The sequence below is a fragment of the Anguilla rostrata genome, chromosome 10 (assembly GCF_018555375.3).
Source record: "Anguilla rostrata isolate EN2019 chromosome 10, ASM1855537v3, whole genome shotgun sequence".
Lineage (NCBI taxonomy): Eukaryota > Metazoa > Chordata > Actinopteri > Anguilliformes > Anguillidae > Anguilla > Anguilla rostrata.
In genome coordinates, this window is record NC_057942.1 from 16876343 (window position 1) to 16900499 (window position 24157).

General features: G+C 44.4%; 1 protein-coding gene across 1 annotated transcript in view; it reads right to left on the reverse strand.

Annotated features, from left to right (window-relative positions):
• Positions 1-24157, reverse strand: part of cacna1ba (calcium channel, voltage-dependent, N type, alpha 1B subunit, a) — a 186895-nt gene that overhangs the window by 79750 nt on the left and 82988 nt on the right. Inside the window, 4 exon segments of the mRNA XM_064354484.1 lie at positions 2661-2748; positions 4461-4503; positions 4505-4564; positions 12246-12349. Coding sequence (XP_064210554.1) covers positions 2661-2748; positions 4461-4503; positions 4505-4564; positions 12246-12349 — 295 coding nt within the window.

Consider the following 24157-nt stretch of genomic DNA (forward strand, 5'->3'; position numbering starts at 1 on the left):
CAAAACACTGCGCACAGAAGCATTAGCATATGAGTTAGCATGTTAGCACGTATGAATGTGATGCACATTTTCAATATATATGGCATCACAAATGTTAAAGATCTGTATTGTGTACAGCAGCTAGTTCTTCAGAAGACATCTTAAAGCTCTTGGGCTTCACTGACATGCTTTGACAGGCTGGGTGCATCGCCACGGAGACTGCACCATCCAGGGGGCAATGATGCCCTCCATGCTCCCTGCTGTGGTGTTACATACGCCATTCAGCTGTAATCCAATCAGCATGTCTCCCTAATCCCCCTAATTATCCCCTGGATCTCACACTGGCTTTAATTGTAGCTCAGCTGAGATTGAATGACGGTGATAGCGTGCAGCTGCAGGGAAGCCCTTTCTCTCTCTCCCTCTCTCTCTCTGCCTCTCTGTCTCTCCGTCTCTCTCACTCTCTATCTCGCTCACACACACACACACACACACACACACACACACACACACACACACACAAATGCACAGAACAATGGGGGGCATCTCTCACACTGTTTAAACATTACAGGTTTCTGATGTTTACACTTAGATTTGTGTCTATAATAGTTTCAGTATTGAGCCATGGTCAACACAATACTGTTATTGTAAACTGCTCTACTATTTGGAGGTGCGTGGATGTTTCAAAAACACTTTTAATCCACTGAATGGTGTGAAGACAGATCATCCCTTCTTTTACAACAACACTCTGCTAAGCAGGCTAAACTAGCCCAGATAAATTGTTTAATTTACCATCAGTTGAGTTCAAGTTAGATTATCTAGTAAGCTGGCACAGTAGCTATCCAAAGCCAGCTAATACTAGTGACTGATTGCAGGTGAAATGCATACTGAGTTAACAGTATTTATGGCCATTTCAAACCGACTAATGCAAACATACTGTAGCCTTCCCAGTATTGAGGACAGCCACTAGTATGACACATTAGGTAAAAACCATTCCTGGCTAACCAGCAGGTATCTGAATCCAACCCAATGCCTGCTGCTGAAAGATGAACTAGGTATGCCTCTGTGGTGTGTAACAGTGTTTGCAGATGCATACTTCCAGCTTCATATAGAAGCACAGCAGGATACTACAGCTTTTAAAACTGAGCTCCAAAATAAACATAGCAACCGCACAAAGCCCCATTATTTGACTGAAGTATGGACACATTAACCCGGGCAATGCCAGCATTTGAGAAGTTTTGCATTTTGCAGCTGTCAAATTTGCCAGCGTAGTGTACTCTGAGAGATTAGTCAAATTGATGGAGGAGGTATAATTATGGCTTAATTAACCCACTAATTATCTCTCAACAGCGATTCCTGTCAAACACAAAGCTGGAGAGAGCACTGCAGGTGCTGCAGATGAGGGAGCTTTGTCTCTGGGGCAGTTTGAGGAGTTCCTTTTCCATGTGAAGAAAGACTGAGACGGTGTCACACCACATGTAACTGCAGTCTTCATGGCCTCTCTTGAAGCGATATAATCATTTTGGTAACTCCTTGCAAAAAGACTCAATTAATAATGAATACTTTTTAGATATAATATAATTTATTTCAGCACCTGACCCAAAATGGATATTTTTTTTTCACAGTTTACAAAAGACTGTAGACCCACCCGTGCAAGAACTATGAGCCAACTAATGCTATACAGCGGGAATTGACATATGATAAGGATTGCAAGGAAAAGTGCATACCATCTACCTAAAAAGTGAGTAAATCAATCAACGTGGTGTGGGGACGTCTTGCCCCACCCAAGTGCGCTCGTCTCTCTCCGGTCACCTCTCCCACACGGCCCCACCAGCACAAAGGACACCTACTGCAGCCCAGTGCGTCACAACAAGACCGCTTCTCCGTTAGCCACCACGGTCATCCAATTACAGGGAGCCCGCCGTCAGCTACCGCCTGCAGCAGCTGCACTCAAACAGGACCCTGCCAGCATACCTCCGAAATGGCGGTCACCCTTCAGACAGGGAGCCCCAAGAGACTCCAGCACTTGTGCTTATTTTTCTCTCAGAGATACAAAGCGAGGAGGAGAGACTGTAGCTTTTCCTAGCCCGGAACTTTCCGATGACCCCAGGTTCCCTGCATTCAGACACTTATCCTGGAAGTCACCCCTCCCAGAAGGAAAGCAATACTGCAATATGGGATGAAGGCAATCACTCAGGATAATTCACCAGTGATTAGCATTGACATTGCCTTCTAAAAGGATGAGTGCAACCAAGCCATGGCAGGTAAATACACCCCACACCATTAGGGAACTGCCTGAAAACTTTGCTGATGGGTCTAAGCACTCGGGCCAGTAGGCTTCTTTAGATGTGGTGTAGGTTACATGAGCACTCATCCATTTTTTTGAGAATAAGGTGAACGATGAGTCATCTGACCATATCGCATTTCTCCACTGCTCGGAAGTTCATTGAGGGCACTCTTTGCACCACTGTACTCACAAACATGCATTGCCTGGTGCAATGAGTGGTTTGTGCACTGCAAATGGTATCACACACACACACACACACACACACAGGGTTGCCCATAGTTCAGTCTGGTACACGTCTACAGTGGTAATGGATCTACAGAGGATAACTCTCATAGTTCAGGCAATGCATTGCTGCAGGACAGTGCGGTAAAACAGAGTGCTCCAGTGCGTTTCTCACCAGAGTTGTTCTGTTTCCTCTTGTACCACGCGCCATCCAGTGGGGATTTCTCCTCCGCATTTCTGTCCTCTTCCGCCAGCATCACCTCCTCTGAAACCAGGAGACAGGAGTTGGACTCACACCATCGTGCACATCGGTCCCACCCAGGGAAGCAGCATTCAGTGAAACAAAATGGCCCCATTCCACAGATTCCATTGATTCAGTAATGCAGTCAACTGAATTTCTTTTTTCAGAGTATTTCATGAGAATTTTTTTTTTTTTTTTAAGGTGAAAATTGTTTTTTGTTTCTTCTTCATTTCTTACACAACTTAATGAGTCATGAAATCAATGATAAATATGGCATAAAATTGCCTGTATAAAGGTCAGGAGCATTTGGGCTTAGAATAAATAGAGATCTGTGGGGATTCTTTTGTGTCTGTTTTCGGTCCAAGTCCAACCTTTGTCATCATGATGGAACGATGTGCAGCATTAAGATGAGCGTTAATGTGTAAACACACTTACTGTTGGTCACCAGTTTTGAATGGGCCAACATCCCATTTCACACTTTAAACACAAAATGGACACCATGAGGCAGATTTCCATGTACACAATAAATGAAAGCTGTTTAGCTGCACACAGAACAAGTATTTAAAAAAACAGAGGTCAATCTGAATAAAAAGTAACCAAAGAATTAATTCAAACTTTGAATGTCAAAAAGAAAAAAAAAATGCATCAATAAACCTAATAAAAACTTTAAAAAGGTCACATTGTTTTAATGCTCTATTGATCTAAGCACAGCCTTTTCTTCCATCAAAAGATGAAAGAAGGCTTTGAGAACCTTTGAGCCCTGGCTGCTTAAGCGTAATTAAATTTTCTTGATGTCGGTGCCGCCAGAACACCGTGTCCGTTGTCACATCAAACCTCCACATACTGCATGTCCCCACCGAAAGCACTCTGTGAGAATCACGAAAGCTTCCGCACATGGAACGCTACGTGTGTCATCAGGGTAATATTCTATTACACAGCACTTACAAGCACCACTGGTTCAAAAGACAACTATTACACAGCAATATCGGTTAGTGTTTGGGATGACAGCAAAGCCATTACTCAGTCGTAAGAGTAATGGGGCAACAGGGGGCAAAATTATTACTGGACAACAACTGTCAGCATTGGGGTAGCACAAGGCAGGTTTGAATTCAATCATAACAGGTGAGGACAGCATATCATTCAAAATACTTCCATTGCCTTAGATCACTACAAATGTTCAATAATAGATGTCACTAACCAAAATGTTCAATCATATAAAATAAGACACTTCTCCTTTGAATATTAGTGTATATATGTATATATATATATTACCAAAGACTAGCCCATTGTACCCACAAAATAGTGGCCAATGGGTAGAATGTACCTGGGTCAGGCACTGAGAGAGAGAGGGAATAGTGGCCAGTGGGTAGAATGTACCTGGGTCAGGCACTGAGAGAGAGAGGGAATAGTGGACAGTGGGTAGAATGTACCTGGGTCAGGGACTGAGAGAGAGAGGGAATAGTGGACAGTGGGTAGAATGTACCTGGGTCAGGCACTGAGAGAGAGAGGGAATAGTGGCCAGTGGGTAGAATGTACCTGGGTCAGGCACTGAGAGAGAGAGGGAATAGTGGCCAGTGGGTAGAATGTACCTGGGTCAGGCACTGAGAGAGAGAGGGAATAGTGGACAGTGGGTAGAATGTACCCGGAGCAGGGACTGACAGAGCGTGGGCCAAATGGACAAGGGAAGATGACCGGTCAGGCCTGAAGAGAGTCCACAGGACGAGGAAGTCTGACCTCCTTGCAAATCCACTCAGGGATCGTCGCCTCTTCATCCTCGTCTCCTCAGCTTCAGGAACTCCTGCCTCTTCTCCACACGCTCACGCTCCTTCGCAAATTCCCTGTGCACGCACACACATGTGCACACACACACACACAGACACACACACACACACACAAACAAACAGAAAACACAATAATTCTGGGACCCAGAAAATGACCAGAGCACCTGCTGACTGAAGGTACCTGAGTCAAATATGACCCACTCCTTCTGGCCATGGTCTTTGCACTACAACTCCCTGTTTGTCTTGAATATCAATTTTGAATTTAAATGTAACCTCAGTGCTGTGAAAAACGTATGCATGAAATACAAAATGGCAACAGGCTGAAAAAGCCATTCAGAGAAAATGAATTTCCAGTATAAGATGCAACAGGAATGACCACTGTTCAATTATGAATGAGCAGATTTATATTTTATATCACACTTCTATATGTAGTGTAAATGCCTAAATGAATGAATAAGCAAAAATAGGTATACTGCAATTTATGAATAATATGCATATTAAAATTTTTTTGAAAACATTAAATATTAAAATACCTCATGGGAGCACAAAAATACTGAACTATGGCACTGCATATTATACACAATTCTAGTTATGTTTTTTTATGAACCCACTATTCCTGATGACACAGTGCAACATTCATCAATCCAGCATTTGCCTCTCTATGCCTCCTCTATTTACTGTCAACTGTCTATTTGCTGTGTCTGTGCTCATCTGCAGTTTTAAGATAGGTCTGCTCCCACATATCCATGGAATGTCCGCAGGAGGAGCACAAATTCTGCTGGCAGTTCTGACTGAGCAGTTTGCCACACTCAAACAGACATACAAACTCTCAAAAGCACAACATGACAGGAGCTCAGCCATGCATGTACTGTTGGAGTAGCCCAGAAGCCACTGCACCACTGTGGTCTATGCTGGTGGCTCAGCTACAGCAGTATGCTATGGCTAATGCAAGTGCGTAACTTTAGTTTGAATATTTAGGCCTGAAATGCATAGCCCCGAGAACTTCAACCCTCTAGGGGGGTCCGATCTTTATATGAAATTATTTTTTCATCATCATACTATATTATTGTGGGTTATTTTGGGGTTATGTTGCCTGATTTGTAATATTGGGGTTGTAACCCCCCCTATTCCCCCCATAAATTACACCCTTGGGCTAATGAATGTGCCACAGTAGGTTTATTATCAGGTGGCCATTTTAGATTTTTCATCTGCAAAATGACAAGCTTTAAACAGCTCTGTTGATGGCGCCACGAGTGGGGAACTGTGTTATTCACAGAAAATTAACCTAGCGAACGGTATCACACGTGCACAAGGGCTTTTTCTTATTCTTAGCACTGGTGAGCAGTGGGGATAGGTAGATGAGGAAGCACAGAGGAGCCTGTTGAGCAGAGAAGGGGGCTCCTGTAAGCAAAGATACAACTGCGAAATCGGCAAATCTGCACGGATGCAAAGCCTAACTAGCCAACTCCCTCCCTCCCTTCCCCAGTCTCCACTTGTCAAAATTGGAGACTCAGTTTTTGTGTTTCTCCCACCCACATATTTTTCTCACTCCCTGTGTCATTAGGCTGTCTACCACAACTGAGGAGACAGAAAGACTGAGAGAGAGAGCGAGAAAGAGAGAGAGAAACACAGGATGAGAAAAGAGAGTGTGAGAGAGTGGGAAAGAGAGAGAGACATGGTGAGAGGATGAGAAGAGTCAGAGTGAGAGTCTGAGAGGGTGGGAAAGAGAGATACATGGAGAGAGGATGAGAAGAGTCAGAGTGAGATAGTGAGAGGAGACAGAGGGAGAGGAGGAGAGCAGGGGTTCCCCCACAGCCCTATCGGTGCCTGGCTCTGATTGGTGTCTCACCCACGCAGCAGCAGAGGAAGTCCCTCCCCCCCTGCACTGCAGAGGCGCAGGTCCTCAGCAGAGAGGGCTGCGTGGGCGAGAGAGGAATCCCAGCTCAAACTGTACTACCCTCTCCACACACACATACACACAGTACTAACCTCTCCACTGACTGACATACACACACGCGCACACACACACACACACACACACACACACACACACATTGCTACTCCCTCAATCTGTCACACACGCACACACAGTACTACCCTCTCCACTAACACGCACACACACACACATATACACAGTACTACCCTCCCCACTGACACACACACACACAAACACGCACTATGCACACATTGCTGCCTTCTCCACTGTCACACACACGTACAAGCACACACACATACTGTAGTACCCTCTCCACTGTCGCATACACACAATAAACACATACACACACGAACACACATGCATACATACCCGTTTTTGTATGTATGTTTGGGTACGTGCTTATACCGCTGTGTGTGCGTGACTGTGCGTGTGAACATGTGTCTGTGTAAGCCTGTTTGTGTATGTGTGTGTGTGTGTACTTGTGCATGGATACGGAGTTTAACTTCACATTACTGGGGTCTAAAAGAGCAAAGAGGTTTCTCTGGCCACTGAACACTGAACACTGCAGACCGCTGCTGCTGAGGGAATCTGAAAGGGCTGACCTTCAGGACCAGAGAAAGAGAGAGAGAGAGATGGGTGGAGTATGAGACAGAAAATGAGAGATTAAACAGTGAGAACAGCAGACCGGTCAAAGGCCCCGCCCTCCACCAGGGGGTGGGGCGATAAGGAAATGCCCTCCGCCCACATGCTCCCCAAGTCTCTCTCATCTCTGCATGTGGCTTCAGTCCCGTCCCACAATCAGACACACTGCCCTTTAGTTGGCAACATCCTCTGACAAAGAGCGTCAGACACCCTCCCTACACCCCGCAGACGACTGAATAATGCATGCTGACAACACCCGCGGAGACCAGCGCCATGGAAACAAACAGGACCCGCGACTAACGAACAGAGATAGAGGGAGAGGGAGAGAGGATGCGACAGAGAGGGAGAGAGGCTGAAAGCCAGACCACTGAAGCCATGTACAGGGTACTGCTGCTTTCTGGGTGTAAGGACATAAACCACAATATATGTGCAAAGGAATGAATGCACTGAGCTGACCAATGACAGAGAACGACAAACTGAACTAAACTATCACTGAGAAAGACAAACTAAACTAGCCTATCACTGAAGGACACATACTACACAAACCTACGATAGAGAGGGAAAAACTAACATATCAACATAACACTTTACAATATAGGTCATGTGATTTTGCATTAACTAATGTAGTTGTGAACATTAATTAATTATAAACATCTATAGGTATTAAGCATGAAATATAGTTAGTAGTTATCAAATACGGTACATTAACTAATATATTAGTTACATTATTATTTATTAAAACATAAATAAACATATAATTACTTAACCATTAACAGATACATGAACAGTTTTTTAATCCCAAAAGGAAATGGCATTAAATAATGTAGTTGTTAACTTGAATTGATGATGTAAAAATATATTAACAAAGCTCTAGAGCTTAATTTTTCAGTAGTTAGTAGTTAACAACTGCATAAGTTAATGCCATGTGACCTTATTGTAAAGTGTTATCTATATCAGAGAGGAGCAAACTGCACTAAACTATCATGAGAGAAAGAAGTGAACAAACCAATCACAGAGGGAGACAAAATTACTATCACAGTCCCCTTTACCGTCCAGCTAGCTGCCAAAATGAACAACTTTATTGACAACACTTCATTAGTTAAGGCTCATCAATAAAAAGTAGAGATACAGCATAAACAGGAAGGGACATTGTATGTTGACTGTATTTCCAACCAGCTGTTGCTGTACATGTTGTTTTGCTACCAACATCGTTCTTTCATGTCGAAATAAGAAATCACAGAGAGGGATGAACTGACTTAGCCTAGCACAGAGAGTGGTAAACTGAACTAACCTATCACAGAGAGGGATAAACTGAACCAACCTATCACAGAAAGGGGTGAAGTCAGTTCACCTCGTTGTGACTCTTCGCATTCCCGCCCCACAGCCCTGGCACTGCAGAGCCACCGCATCGTTATCTCCAGCAGGACACGCGCGGAGAAGCGGGGCGTGTATCTCAGTCCTTTAGAGTCCGCGCCTGAGCGACATTTCCCCAAACCCTCTCCAAACAATGCGGCTATTGAAAAACAGTGAGCTGTAGTCCGTCCCCAAGGGAGTTCCGTAACTAAGCTGTTTAGGAGACGCAGACACCATTTTAAAGGGAAACTTCATACCAGTTCAGCGTTATTAAACCTTCTTGATCCATCCACTCTAAATTGTGGTTTTTTTCTATGTTGTGGTTGTCTATCTAAGGGATGAGAGAATAAATATGTAAATAAACGAATGTTTTCTCATCGCAAATGCTCTATGCCCTTTTCCCTTCCCGATCTGCTTTCATTATTAATTCCTTCAGGACTTTGGTAGCAGACATGAAGGGAAAGATACAAGATGCCAATCTTCCACAGACTTTGTTTTTAGGGGTGTCTCGAAATTGTCAATCAGAATATCGAAAAGGAGTGATAGCTACATTGCCCTTTATTGTGGTATGCAGAGAACATCTGAAGACACTGCAGAGTATTTTTCCAGGGGAGATGGTTATCTAGAAAATGAATATGTTGTAATGGCTGAAATTCTTTTATCATCGTATCACCGAAGAGACCAATTTAGCATCAAAAATTGATTTTATGGTGAAGTTTGTCCTTTTCAAATTTTTCTCCACAATGCATTCTACAATATTATTTTTTCAGTCAGCCTGGTCATCAGTTTGATCAAAAAGTGCTATATGAGCATCTCCTTCAAGGGCTTTGATACTGTAAATTCACCCATCTCCAGCAAATTGCACTGTAGCCAAGTAGCATTTTGGCATTTTCTTTTTTCAGATATGTTCCCATTTCCTGACTTTGAGTTAATTACATTCTAGCAACATTTTGATTCACAGGCTAGTATGACATTACCCACAGGGCACTGGAGTCATGTGACTCATATACCAATGAATAAATAATGAAATGAAATGTTAATAAATGATAAAGAACACGTTAATCAATTACCTTGAACCTACTTATGAAGTTACTTATTTATAAATTTTACACTGTGACTGGTTTTGGCCAGGATCTGTTCCTAATTTAGATTGTTTGACAACTCGTACATTTTGGTGCTACCACAGAACCTGCAGTTACTGTGTGCAGTCACTCTGTTGGTTTGTTCAGCCTACTCCGCTGTCACGCGGGCTTGTTTCCTCTGCATTGAAAGACAGTGATGGCTGCACTCTGCACTGTACAGTCCCGGGGGAGAGTGCAGGTCAGGACAGGTTCTGCTACAGGGTGCACACCTGTTTAGAACAGACATCTAGATGATGCATCGCTACCGTGGACCTAAAAATAGAACAACAGAAGCTAGTCCCACAGCAGCGCCATAGAGGGCTGAGGACTCCCCCCCCACCCCCCCACCCCCCACACTGAGAGAATGACAATGCTTACAGCTGACTCATTACATTACATTACGTTACAGGCATTTAGCAGACGCTCTTATCCAGAGCGACTTACACAACTTTTTACATAGCATTTTACATTGTATCCATTTATACAGCTGGATATATACTGAAGCAATGCAGGTTAAGTACCTTGCTCAAGGGTACAACGGCAGTGTCCTTACCCGGGAATCGAACCTGCGACCTTTCGGTTACAAGCCCAGTTCCTTACCCACTGTGCTACACTCCGTCCTGCACCTCACGTGCACACACCTATGCACACATTCTGACACACATTCGCTCACACACATACTCTCACTCACACACTCATACTCACACACTCACACACACGCACACACACATAGACACACACACACACACACACACACACGCACACATACATAGACACACACACACACACACACACAAACTGAAGAAGTAGCAACAAATGCTTTTATGCTGAGTGTGTGGTTTACAAAGCTTTTTGCCGTAACCAACATCTCAAACAAAACAACGTATTGTGCAAAAGGGTTTTTATTTTTCATATACTTAGACACGCAAAAGTATCTTTTGTGGGAAGTCATTCCCCTTGAATGTTTGAAAGTATGTAAATGAGTTAATTTGCCACTGTGAAACAGGAGGAAACAGAAAACTTACATTCAAGGACAGAGAGAAAGGTGAAGGAGAGAAGAAGGTTTGCTCCTCTGAATAGTAATCATACTGTAACAGGAGGAGTGCAGGAGTGTTTACAGCCTTATTCTCTCTGCGCACCTTCATCAAACCCTCTAGGGGAATGAGGAGAGTTACATACACACACAGGCATACACAGGTACGCAAACGCACACGTACACGCACAGAAACACGCACACACACACATGCATGCACACACACATACACAAGCACACACACAATCGCAGACATGCACACACGCACACACACTGAATATTTCTCTTTCAAGTCCCTGACAAAGCAGCACGACAATCCATAGTAGCACAATCAGCAAAGCCACACCTGTGTAAGCCGAAGTTTTTAGAATATCAGACCCTGGCTTGATTAGCTGTGCACAGGCTCTTTCTGCAGGAAAGGGAAGGGTGATGGGCACAGAGCCATCCTCTAGCACTACTGCGCTTTAACTTCTCTTCTGGGAATGCCTGTCAGCTCCTGAGAATCACAAGCATCGTTCCCCCGGAGCAGCAGTATTTCACGGGGAAGGCCGAGCGTTTGGAAAAGAACAGAGCGAGTAAACAGGACGGAGGGCCGTGGCATTTAAAAAAAAAAAAAGGAAGAGCAATGAAAACAGACGAACGTGAGGTTTGAAACGGAGACGATAAATGCTTAATGCCACAGTGACGGTGTGGAAAGGAGAGGAGAAAAAGCCATTGGGCAGAAAGCAGTGAAAATTAGATTAGATTACCGAGAAGTCATAAATTCAGCTCCCAGTAGCAGCTACAGTTGGCCGCAGAGCAGTCGTTAGGATCTTGTCCATTAAGCCAAATGTGTGTGTGTGTGTGTGTGCGCTTCCATGCGTGCGTGTGTGTGTGTGTACGTGTCTGTATGTGCGTGCTGCGGCTGTCTGTTTGTGACCTGTATGCTGTCTGTAGAAAGCACTGTGTTTGTGTTTGTGCCTCCTGGCACAAATTATTCCGCAATAGAGACAATAGAGTGCTTGATTCAATTTATTAAGAGACACGCATCAGTGTGGGGGAAGGGGGAGCCTGACAAATCCAGCGTATACTCTAGCCCTCTATATAATCTATATACTCTTTCTATCATTGCTGCAGAACCTGTCAGGTTTTTAGGCACTGTTCATGATGTAACTCATATGCATATGGTATTGTGACAGAGAGAGAGAGAGAGAGAGAGAGAGGCTTACAGTATGTTTCTCTGCATGCACTCTCCCCTCCCTGCAGTTATGGCAAGGTTCTGTAAACATACATCCTGGCACACTCTCATCACCCCCCCCCCACCCCAAACACCTCCCAGCACCCACCCACATCCCCCTCACCCCCACCACTCAGTCTTCCACAACTTAGCCTACATACTGGGACAGGAGCCTGGCTCCAAAGCAGCTAATCAGGTGCCAGAACATGCTGGGGGGCAGAGATACCCCGAGAATCACACTGAGCAGTGAAACTAAGCCGCAACAGCCGAGCTTGTGTGGGCCGATGGCATTGCTTCGCACGTGATGCAGCGTAATGTACACAAGGAACACTTACACAGATCTCATAGACCGTTCACATGCAAACTCCTGGTTCTGCAAGTGTGTGGTTCCGTTTTTTACCTTATGTTTGTTGGGGTTTTTTTTTTTTTTAACTTACCCAGACAGGACTCCCAAAACTAAATTTAACATGAAGAAGGATCCGATGATGATGAGAGGGATGAAGTACAACCAGTTCCAGGTGTTCCCTGAGGCATCATTGGCCTGAAGAGTAAGAGTGAAGAGAAACAGAGAGAGAGAGAGAGAGAGAGTGTTTTAAAGCACAATTTTTTAATAAGTTATTAATGGCGAGCGTATTGGAGGACTGCACACATTCAGCTTTAGTGCTCCCTGTGTGGGTGCAGGTGGCATAGCAGTGATACAGGAAATAGAGAGATATACTTCATTAATTCCCAAAGGGGAAATCCATGCTACCGGCAACAGTGGAAAACCATGGACAGCCCTGACATACAGGTATAACAGCAAAAAAGAAACAACAAAAAGCAAGCACATGACAAGTCTATCTGCAAGTACTCCAGATAGATGAAAGCATTAAAACATAAAAGATAACCACAATCAAAAAAATATCTACTTGACAAGGAAAGAATTGCGTGTATTTATATATTGTGTATATAAACTATATGATCAATAGTATCTGCACACCCCTTGGTCAGGGGCTGTTTTTCATGGTTTAGGCTCAGGCCCTTAGTTTCAGTGAAGCCAAATCATAATGCTACAGCATCACATTCTAGAAAATTCTGTGCTCCTCAACAGTTTGGGGAAGGCCCTTTCCTGCTTTAGCATGACAATGCCCAAGGGCACACAGCAAGGTCCATATAAAAATGGTTTCGTCGAGAACAGTGTGGACTTGACTGGCCTGCATAGAGCCCTGACCTCAACCCCATCCAACACTTTTGGATCAGTTGGAAAGCTAAATGCGAGCCAGGCCTAATCGCCCAATCAGTGTCTGGCTTCACTAATGGTCTACTGGCTGAATGGAAGCAAATCCCTGTAGCAATGCTCCAATATCAAGTATATAGTAAAGCCTTCCCAGAAGAACTGAGGTTGTAAAAGCGGCAAAGGGTGCACTAACTCCATATAAACACCCATAATTTTGGATAAGGTGTTGGATGTCAGATGTCCATACTTCTGGTATGTGTGTGCCAATGCCATGAAAAAAATCTGGTATGCCAAAGTTATCTAATTTAGTTTAAACTGCACATGATGATGTCTGTGTATTCTCATAAATCACATCCTAATAAAGGTGGTTCAAAAACCTGTGTGACTAAAATCACTATTTAAAATCACAATCACAAGACATAGGAACAGATTTTGCAGACAGAAATGAACTTTCCCTTTAAAAAGGCTCCCACCTTCAACCCTTGTACCACAGATTTCAGGCCACCCCTGTATTGTCCCTGAATTGTCAATCTTTATGTGCATAAAGTTGTTTTGATTCAATCTGGAAAAAGCTGTTTAGAAAAGTTTAATGGAATTGCATTATGCCTTTAAAGTGCTACATGCATTTGATTGGCTCCCACCTGTTATGCTGGCAAAAACCATTGCAGTGTCTCTGAAGGATGGGACTTTAAATGAGCTGGGAGTTATTTCCAAGCCAGCTGTTGCCAGCAGAATTTTCTTTCTCTCTGAAATTGAATCATTTAGCCCGAGGTACATACTGTAAACTGACTGGCTTTGATGTCAGTTTGTCAGTGAATGCAACGTGAGTGGCCTTCAAAGCATTTCTGGAGTGAACATGCTAAATTACCACTGTCCCCCATGTGAGAAGGTCATGAACGCAGACTGAAAGTTGTTTTGGAGCAAACGCACTCAATTTTATTTTTATAAGGAGTGCCATGTCACAGGAAATGTTCGTAGTTCAAGATGCATGTCCAGAAATGTCACTGTTAAAGGACAGGTATAAAAAGATATGCCTTTATGGACCTGTAGTTTGCAACGCATGCAGGATAACAATGACTTTTTTCATTGAGGAGGGGGAAATTTAATGGAAATATGCCCCTAACAAACCAAAGGACAAATGGTATGGAAGCTTGTCGGAAACTTCTTCAAACTGCAACAGAGTAGCCCTCTGAACCTTACAGCAGATTACTGAAGAAATTAAGGTTTTAAGTACCTGGTTTGAGCTACTATTGAAACAAAACACCTTTAGAGTTAACAGAGATTAACACCGGTGCCCTTCAATCACAGCTTGAATGGCTTCTCAGGATCATATAAGATCGGAAGAAAGAACAACGGAAAATGATTTAAACGTGCTTAACTAAACTTTAAACAGGCTTAGAAGACCTGTATTTGCATAAAAATGAAGTGAACAACAGGGAAAATTTCTATATTCTTGGATTATCTTAATACTGATGGATGGTGTGTACCGTTTCTGTCATATTCTACGGGAGAGATGGCTGCACTTTGATTTTTCTCATAAACAACTCACTACACCTACATCACTGGTCTACTAAAAACAATCTGACATTTACTTGGTCAGAATGATTACCAATACAACAGCCAGTAAAATTATGCAGCCTGGTTTAGTGTATATAAACCCAGGCAATATAGTGTAATGTAACAGATAAATCTCCATATACATTCAGAAATGCATAGACATTCACAGACACAGGAGAAGGTATGCACACACACACTCACATACAGGCATACTCACACACGTGTGCACATTCACACACATACACGCAGAGGTACGATTGATGGCTGATGGTAGTTCTCAGATAAAACTGAAGAATCTTTCATATAGACAAAGCAAGGAAAACCTCTCCCCCGCCCACTCCACCCCCCCACCCCTCCCTCTCCCCTCCCCTCCCTTATTTTTCTGTCTCCAGTCAGCTGGGCCCTGACAACTGCAGATATCAACCCCCTCCCCCGAATCCTTCATATTTGACTCAATTAAGGAGGCAGTGGCCATTATGGTAAAAGTAACAGAGAAAAGCGACAGACTTTATGGGGCATTTAACGTTTTTAACAGGCTTGCAGATTTGCTGGGAGGCGGCAGTGCCTTCCTGCAATGTCTGTAATTGCACAAGGGGGCCTGGGGCTGCTGAGTCAGCAGGCCGAAAACCCATACAAATCAGCGCTACGCACACCCTCCCCCCTCCCACAGCTGTCTCTATAGAAACTGTTCCGGGAGAGGACCCACAAGCCCCGCCTAAATTTATTTATGCACACATGCATGTGCATGTGCGATTGTTCTGAAATTACTTTTTTCATTGAGGAGGGGGAAATTTAATGGAAATATGCCTTTCACAAACCAAAGGACAAATTCTTCATTGAAAAGGCAAGTGGACATTATATTTAAGATAGTAGCTATAATACAATTCAGTCAGAGTGCTATTTTCCAACATAGTATGGCAACCCTAGTCCTGGAATACCAGCGATGTTTCTAGTTTTTACTCCAACTACATAATTTACTGAATTAGTTTCAGTGAATTGGTTAAATGAATGCAGGTGAGCATATGCTGGAGGTTGTCAGAATTTCACCATTCAGACTTATGGTCACAATATTGAGATGCAGACTATTAAAAATGATTATATGTGCAGTGGATCTCTGAAGGAACAACCACCAGAAACTCAGGCAGAAGGGCTAAAGCCTTGCAGTCAACCACAGCTCTGTTTTTCTCCGTATTCTGGAAAATACATAGAACACAAATTGAAGAACATGAAACACAGTGTTGTCTTATCTAATTTATTGGAGTGTACATAAATGATGGGGTGGAGAGTTCCTGGAATTCAGTTTTTAAGAAAACCTCTTTGAAAAAGCCATCGTAACCCACTTTCTGATAGGGGATAGGTACTGTCTTGTTAGGCAGGTTTTTTTTTTTTTTTTTTTAAATCGGGCCCATATCTTCATATCACAAAGCTCATTCAGTCTAGGGGAAGTCAGCTACCACTACAAGTTAGACCAAGACAACTATTTCATCCACTAAAGATCTTTATTTGGCAGTTGTGTATGGTGTCTAACAATATGTTGCTTTTTTAGGCTCCTTTTTCTCTTTATGTCACAATTAGCAATGCCCAGCGGCTTCTGTAGTAATGAGCCAGGTTTGCAGCATCATCAGATCTGGAGAACCAGGCAGGGGGCCAAGCTACAGGAGACGAGAATACAGAGACTAAGATAGGCGGCCACACTTCAGGACGGAAGTGCACAGCAGCTGGGGGAGAGAGCTAAAGGAGAGGACATCATAGTAACTCAGGGAGGGAGGGGGGGAGAGCTACAAGATACTTGACAAACGAGTCCTGTATTGATTGATCTGATTTGTCCCTAGAGGGGGAAAAAGAGAGTTATTTTTCAGACATTGCACAATACATTAAAATACTTGCTTCCTACGTGTGCCATATGGCGTTCCCCTGTGACGTGCGAACGTTCTGAAGCACCTGCGCGAACATAAAGCCACTGAACAGCAGCGCCGCGGAAACGCCCTCAGAGGATTCTCAGACGCACTGCAGAAGGAATGCATCGCAGAACAAAGGCGGGAAGAGAAATAAAATCTTTACGCGTCTCTAAAACAAAACCTTTTCGCTCTTTGCGAATGGAGTCAGGTTTCACGCATCGGGTGCGGTAAGTTGCGCTCGTCATAAAGGGTTTAGCGCGTTCGTTCGGCTGCTGCGGCGTACTAAATCAGGATCAAGACTGCTGTGAAAGACCGGCAAACGCTCCCTTTCTCCTCCTCAGGGCCACAGAGCCCATTACAAAATGATTCAGTGTATTCTCCCCAATGTTGTAAACACAATTAAACTGTTTATACAACACACTTAGAGTACAAAGGTCATTTGTGCACAGGTGAACACACACAGACACACACACACACACTAACATGTACAGTACACATATATTGTGTACACAATGTGTATGCATACATCTCTCTCTCTCTTCCTCTCTCACTCCTCTCTCTCTCCTCCCTCCTTTCCTCCTTCTGTACTGCAAATACATTTGGACCGCGACGCCCACAAACACCTTCATGAAGTCACTAACATTTGCAGAAAATGCTAATGTTATTGATTCACAGCTCTTATTAATGTGTAATTAATTATTAATTAAGTATCATTAATTTATTAACTGTGAATGCAAAATGTTTCTTATAAACAGGAAAAATCATAACTATCTTCCGTTGACTTGATTGAAATAAAAGATAAGCAGACCCACAATGCCAGTTCGCATCTCAACACGTGATCTGGTAAACATGCTAGCAACCACAAGACTGTAGCCCTGTTACAGAGATTCAGCGCCGCAAACGTCCCGGGGTTTTCCATCAGCTATACTGGCTTCAGCAAGCAACATTAGTGATTAGCATGTGAATGTCCTAAAGTGGTCTGAGCGCAGGCATACAGGGAGTCCCTTCGCCAAGCACAGCAAGAGCCAGAACATGCTTAAGGCCTTTATTAGATTAGCGCTGCTGAGAAACATCAGGCAGCCTGAGCTGATTGCATGGAGCTTTCAAACAAATAGGGGAAGGGAGTATTATAAGGAGGCCCCTATAGATTACATGGTGTCAGACCTGAGCAGGAGAAAGTTCTAGTTTTCAGGATAAGTGAATTATCCATTGGCTGGGTGATGGGGGGGGGGGGGGGTCTCGCTGATGTCCTCCAGGGACAATCAGTTCTCATTACCCTCCTTCCTCACAACGAAGCCAATTTCCACTTATAAGGTCTGCTACTGATGGATCGACCAGCTTACACAGTACGCCATGTTGGAGCTCGACCACGTAACGCAGCACACCGCTGCCCGCAAGTAAAACACCCTGACTTCCCACAATTCACTGAGGCGAGCCTAACCCCTATTTCTGCGTTTTAAATCAAAGGTTAATGATGAGCCCCACATCTTGTGATTCCGGTTTTAACTGGCCGCGGAAAAGGCCCGAGCAAATTCCCGATAACAGACAGATGGTCCTCGCGGCCCCTTCCGGAGGACTCCGCGATTCAGCCTCGCCTCCTCCCGCCGCTGTTCCCCCGACAACAAAAGCTACGTCGGGCAGGTGCGTCCGAGCGCCCGGCTCGATTTGTCTCCGCTCCTCCGACCCGGCTATTTTTAGACTTTTAACAAGTCGTTAATCGATACGGCTATCGGCCTAACGACGCGGCACGGCGGCAGGCCGGGGTCAAGGTGCACCTCGGAGGTGGATTTTCCATCTGTGTGACTCAACAGTTTTTAATGAGCCGCTATACACCCAGGGCGGTTGCCAGGGTTCTGCTGAAGGATGGCGCCAGACTGCCATTGATAATCTATGTGAGCTGTTCTTTCACAAGGGCAGAGACTCACACACCTGTACAGTTTGATAACCAGCCCCATTTAGGATCAATGTAAACAAACTGCATGCGAGGATGTGGGGGTAGAACGAGGCAGACACTTGATAACACATGTGCGCATCTGTTGCACCTAAGATACTTACAAAGTTCGCATAATTATAGAAACTAACCAAACAGAAAAAAATCTGATGTGGTTGTAAAGGTTTACACTTCATGACCACAAAGGGATGGAGGGAACATTGTCTTCACAGGTGCTGAGGGTCTTTGGATCCCAATTTCAGTATTGTATTAACATCTGTGAACTGCTAGTGTAATATAGTTCATGAATTCCCATGGAACGCAATTTATGGCATACCCTGTCATTATACAAATGGCAAAAGCGCTATATCCAATAACATTTTAGTGATTGATAAATTAACTCATAAAAAAACACTGAAAATAACCAGAGCATTCTACCAGAATTGGCCAAGTGATATTTACTCTCCTTTTTAATTGGTCGTCTCCTCAATTTATTGGTTTATCTGTAAGGGTAGGACACAGCCTCTCCAGAGGAAATGAACAGCACAAAACCTGGCACACTAACAAAAATCAAGCTTGCAGAAAAAAGATAAATCAGACCATGGCCAATATGGTCAAAGGTCACCTTTTAAGAGCACTAGAGGGTTCTTTTTAATAGGACACCGTCTGAATTGTGCAAGTGAATCACATGTAAATAGCCGAAAGGAATAATCTCTCTTCGCTGTCTTCAGGTCCCCATGGTTTTGGCAGGAAACAGGAGCAATGAGGCGGAATTTTCATTAGCCAAAACAAGAAAAATGTAAAAACCAACTGGGATGTTTAAAGACAGAGATTGCCTTATTAATAATGAAGATTTTATTTTTTAGTAGTGACCAGTTTCTGTTCCTGAATGACAAAACGATAGCATAAAAAGGTTTCAGCACAGTAACACATCAGTTAGAAGTAGTTTAAGGCCAATCACTTTTTCTGACATTTTAAATGAGGCCTGGCTAAACGTGAAAAGGTCAAGGACTCTATGTGGGATCGTCTGATTTGACGATGGGGTCATCTGAAAATTTTGTAAAATATGTGAATGTTGGCTACTACATGACAAACGTCACAAAAACCTAAACTATAATAAAGTAATTAGGCACCCAAGGTAGTGGTATATCACCAATATAGTCACAGTTAAGCGGTGTTGTTAGGCACGAGGTGTCTGTATGGCTGGAGTGTTGGGTAGCATAGATTTGTGAGCATTCTTTTGGGGTTGCATCTGAAAAAAGTTTGGGAGCTCTAGGGAGTGTGGCGAAGAAAGCCATTTCTTCTAATCCTGCATTTCCCGTAAATCCCACACTTGGTCCTGAGGACCCTATATGCATGCACAGATAAACCCTTTCTTTATAGGCTACACGTTTTTCACCAAAACATTTCCATAAACTTTTTTTTCCACACAATGGATATTTGGTTTAGTGCCATTTACTATGTTGTTGAACTTTTTCTTTTTCCATAAATGGTCACCCCCAACCAGTCTATGCTTTACCATATTAACAAATCACCTCTTTCTTAAAGCATAATTTACTATACAGCGCCTTACACAAAACTAAAGCATTATAATGCGAGTATGTATTTTTCTTATTTCACATGTAATAATTTCTAATATGGCCTTAAGAAGATAAATCATCCTTTAATAGGCCTTCAGTAGCCATTGTGTCTAATGAAGAACAAGTAATAGCCCTTAAAAGACAGAGATTGCAGTTACGGCTGGAATGACAACCACAAGCTAGTTTTGTTAACCACAAGGTATAGAACAATATTTTGCAAGAACTGAAAGACCATATTTGTAAGCCTGATAGACAGTAAGCATCAAAACATCTCCATCCGCTGCACGAGTCTTCCTCGTGCCTCCTCGTGTTAATAAACACCACACTCTAAATCGTGTTCGCAGCTGGTTGTCAGTTGTAACTTTTTTTGCAAGAATAGGGCAATGAACGACCGACTCTGCCATTCATTTCCTAATTGCACAAACCCTTTGCTGTTAATCTGCATTGTAAAAATATCGCAAATGCAACATCAACAGTAAAGATCAGAGGCACATCTTCCTGTTCACTTTCTTCCCCTGGACCAGGTATGGAGACGCCGGAATAGGTCACAACTTCCGGTCATCTCCTGGGCAACGACATGCATGAGAACAGGTAGGAATCTACTGGTCTGCGGATTGTGGAAATCAGCTGTGTTGGGCGTGTTGATGTGTGGAAGGTTTTGAACACGTCATCAGTGTCAGCTGTGGGCTGTTGGATCCAGGTGTATTTGCTCGGAATACGCTGACTAGTCGGAATCTCAAGTGAGCCATCTGTGACCCAAAACATCTTTGTTTCAGCAGTTTACAGTCAGGCTACAAACCACTGCATAACACATAAATTTGCTAAATATACTGCATATAAGCAAGAGACAAACTATAAAAAAAAGCTTCACTCAGTTACAATTACAGCAAAAAAATCTATGAATTTTTGTGCAGTTCCAGTTTTTCTGATCTGATTATGACTGCTATATCTAACAACGGCACCATAAATAATATATACGACACAACTAAGACTACAGCAAGGTCAACACACTCCTATTATTTGCGGTGTCGGGCGTGTTGGGCGTGTCAGGTACAATGGAGCGTGTCAGATGTGTTGGAACAGCTGTTTCTCATCACAGCTCAGTAATGTGCCCCTTCATCTCAGCAGCCATTGCTGTAACCAGATTTCGCCACGCAGTGGAACTGATGGATCGCATTCAGGTGGCCTGAGCAGGAAGAGAGCAGAGGCTTTGACTATGGAAGCATCGTGTCGCATCATGTCACCTTCGCCCTCTTCCCTCGGTGTATGGTGGAGGGGGAAGTACTTTGAGCGTATATATGGAGAGGCGCTACGTAAATGCGATTTTCACTCACTCATTACCAGTGTTAATTCGTTTTTTTTCTTTATTAATATCATCTTTTTTTCTCTGTTACCTTTACCGTGTATTTTGCTTTGTGTGTGTTTGCTTGTATATTGTTCTATAATGTGGACCCCAGGAAGAGCAGCTGTTACCATGTGTAGCAGCTAATGGGGATCCTAATAAGCCAAACTAAACTAAACCTTCACCGAGCTCCATGTAAAAAATTCAACAAACCGTCCCCCCCTTAACGTGCTGTTATTATCGGCACGTTCAGTCTCCCTGAACGCCGCGAGCCCCGCCCCCCTCGGGCGACTCCCGCAATCAGCGGGCTTGTTTCAGACGAGGCCCGCCGCGGCGCTGGCTCAATCGACCGGGAAGAGATCCTGAAACAGACCGCCGAAAGAGCCACCGTAAGCTAAAGAATCCGGAGCGCAATCACGGCCATTATGGACCGCGCACGGGCGAAGAAGCCGGCGTTTAAAAAAGGGGGGGCACGCGTTCCAGGGCCAGCACGAGGTCCCGCGTGCTCCGCCGAGCCCCGGCCTCCTCTGCCAGCGTGCGCGGAATGATTACACGCTATCGCGTTCAATCCGCAAACCGCAGCGGGCCCGAAGGCAAACAAAGGCAAATTATCTCGATCTGCTAGCGGAGATTTCGGAGAGTAAAGACCGCCTCGAGTTCCAGCGCCCGCATTACGGTGGGTAATAAGCATCATTATGTCATTAGCTGGGGCATTGTTCATCAAAGGCCGGAATCAAGAGCATTTGAAGGAACGAGACACATCTACAGCCAGGAAACCAGAGTGGGATTGCTGAGAGAGACATTCACCGGGAGACACCCATCCAAAGGCCCTACAGATGCTGTGGCCCTCCGGGACCAGGGCTGAGTGGCCCCACTGGCAATGTGGCCCTTCAGAGCCAGAGCTAAGCCAGTTCAGATCAAATGGTCTAAGGATTTACTCATGATTTAACAAATATGGATTCCTCAGTGCTACTATAACTGGTCCATAGAGCATCTAGATACGGCAGGGCCAGGGCATGATAGATCCAGAAATTGTACAACCGTGAAGCCATTGAGTTGCCATCTGTTGTTTGGTGAGCCAGAATGGGAGGGACACCATTTGGGTAATGTAATATCCGCACTAAAAGTAATGAAATTCAATTTAATTCATTTTGTATTATTACAAAAGCCACAGTACTATTAAAGACTACAATGGGTAACTGAACTCACCGCCAAGTGCGACACAGCCACTGTAAAGCAGAGGATGAATCAACTGCTTCCATAAAGTGGCGAGTTCACCCCAGATAAGAGTGTCCACTAAGAGAGCAAATAATCATGCTGAATGTCACAGCAATACTCCAAGCATCAAGATAACTAGCAATAGTAGCAGCCATATTCTCATATTAAATTTAGCATAACCCTGAGCCGATACTGAGATTCCTTTGGCAGTATTCCTCCTTTCCTGCAAGCTGTCAGCCATTTCCAGGTTATGATGAATGAAGGAGCAGACTAGGTGAGCTCCAGGCCCCAGTGGCAGGAAATGAGAAATGAGATGTATCACAATCTCATTTCTCTGCCCCTCTCTCTCTCTCTCCATCTCTCTTTCCCCCTGTCCTTCTCTCTCTCTATCTATCCATCTCTTATTCTCTCTCTTTCAGTTCAGGCAGGGACAAGTCATCTGAGCCATCACACAGCTCCTATGTGACATCTAGTCTGCGCCGTCAGTCTGCGAGGAGACTGTGTTGTCGGCTCTGGATTATGAAGATCACCCACCTAAGAGCCAATTCTCCATGCTCATCTTCTCTTGCCTCTGTGTTCATCACCCTACTTGTACCAGCATAACTGACCACAGCACGTCAATAAAATAAAAAACAACTCTCTTCTTCTCTGTACAGTGTAGTAAAACAAACACAAGCCAGAACACATATTGAATGTAAAGAATAATCTGACTGGAACCAGGCTATGAATTCTGTCTGCCTTGCTCAGAACTGTTGTCACAGGACAGGGCTCGAGAACGGCTGGATCATTCCCAATCTAATAACAAATGTAGTTAAGTATTACTGATAGAGATGGCTTAAAACAGACATACTCAACGTCCTAGACTTGTATGTCATGAACACTTCTCAGCCTGTTGGAGTTGTCGCAGTGCGTGAAGGCGGAGATTTTCCCAGGGCCTCACTGAGGGGAAGAGTTCCTCGTGTGGGAGGGCATTTTGTCTCGGCCCTGAGAACGGCTATTTGTTTGACATGCTGCAGTAGCATTGCTTTGTTTTCAGACCGCAGGCTGGGTGTGTGCTGAAGGTAGCGTGTGACAGCAGAGCCGCACGGCTCACTTTGACAGCTGTTTCTGTCCCACGTACCTGAAGCGCAAGTCCACCCGTCAGCGACGGAGCGGAGGCACAGATGCAGCCCGCGGCGAGGGCTGGGAAGCTTAATGAGGCGGCAGAACCAGGCATGGCTGGCGCATGATGCCCCCCTGCCCGCCCACCTGCCTGCCTGCCGTTCGGATGCCATCTGAAGGCCGGCCACCCTGTGGCTCGGCGCGATCGAAGACCAGGCGCTTCGCGTATTCAGGGAGAATCGCGCGCAGCGAGCCACTCGGCGAGCCGCAGCGGTCTCTGGCTCGGCTCTGACCCGCAGGTCTGCGTGCGGCCTGGCTGTTCTCTTCCTGTGTTTAACCCACAGCACACTCCACTGGTGCCTCCCCTGAGCCAATTATCTCCCACCAGTGAATGGCCAGGCTAATTCCATTGGCTCAGTTGGAAGGAGAAGGGGCGGAGCAACAATCACATACAGTCCATACGGAGAGTACAGTGAAACCTGCCTTCGTGGTCATCTTTGTATGGCG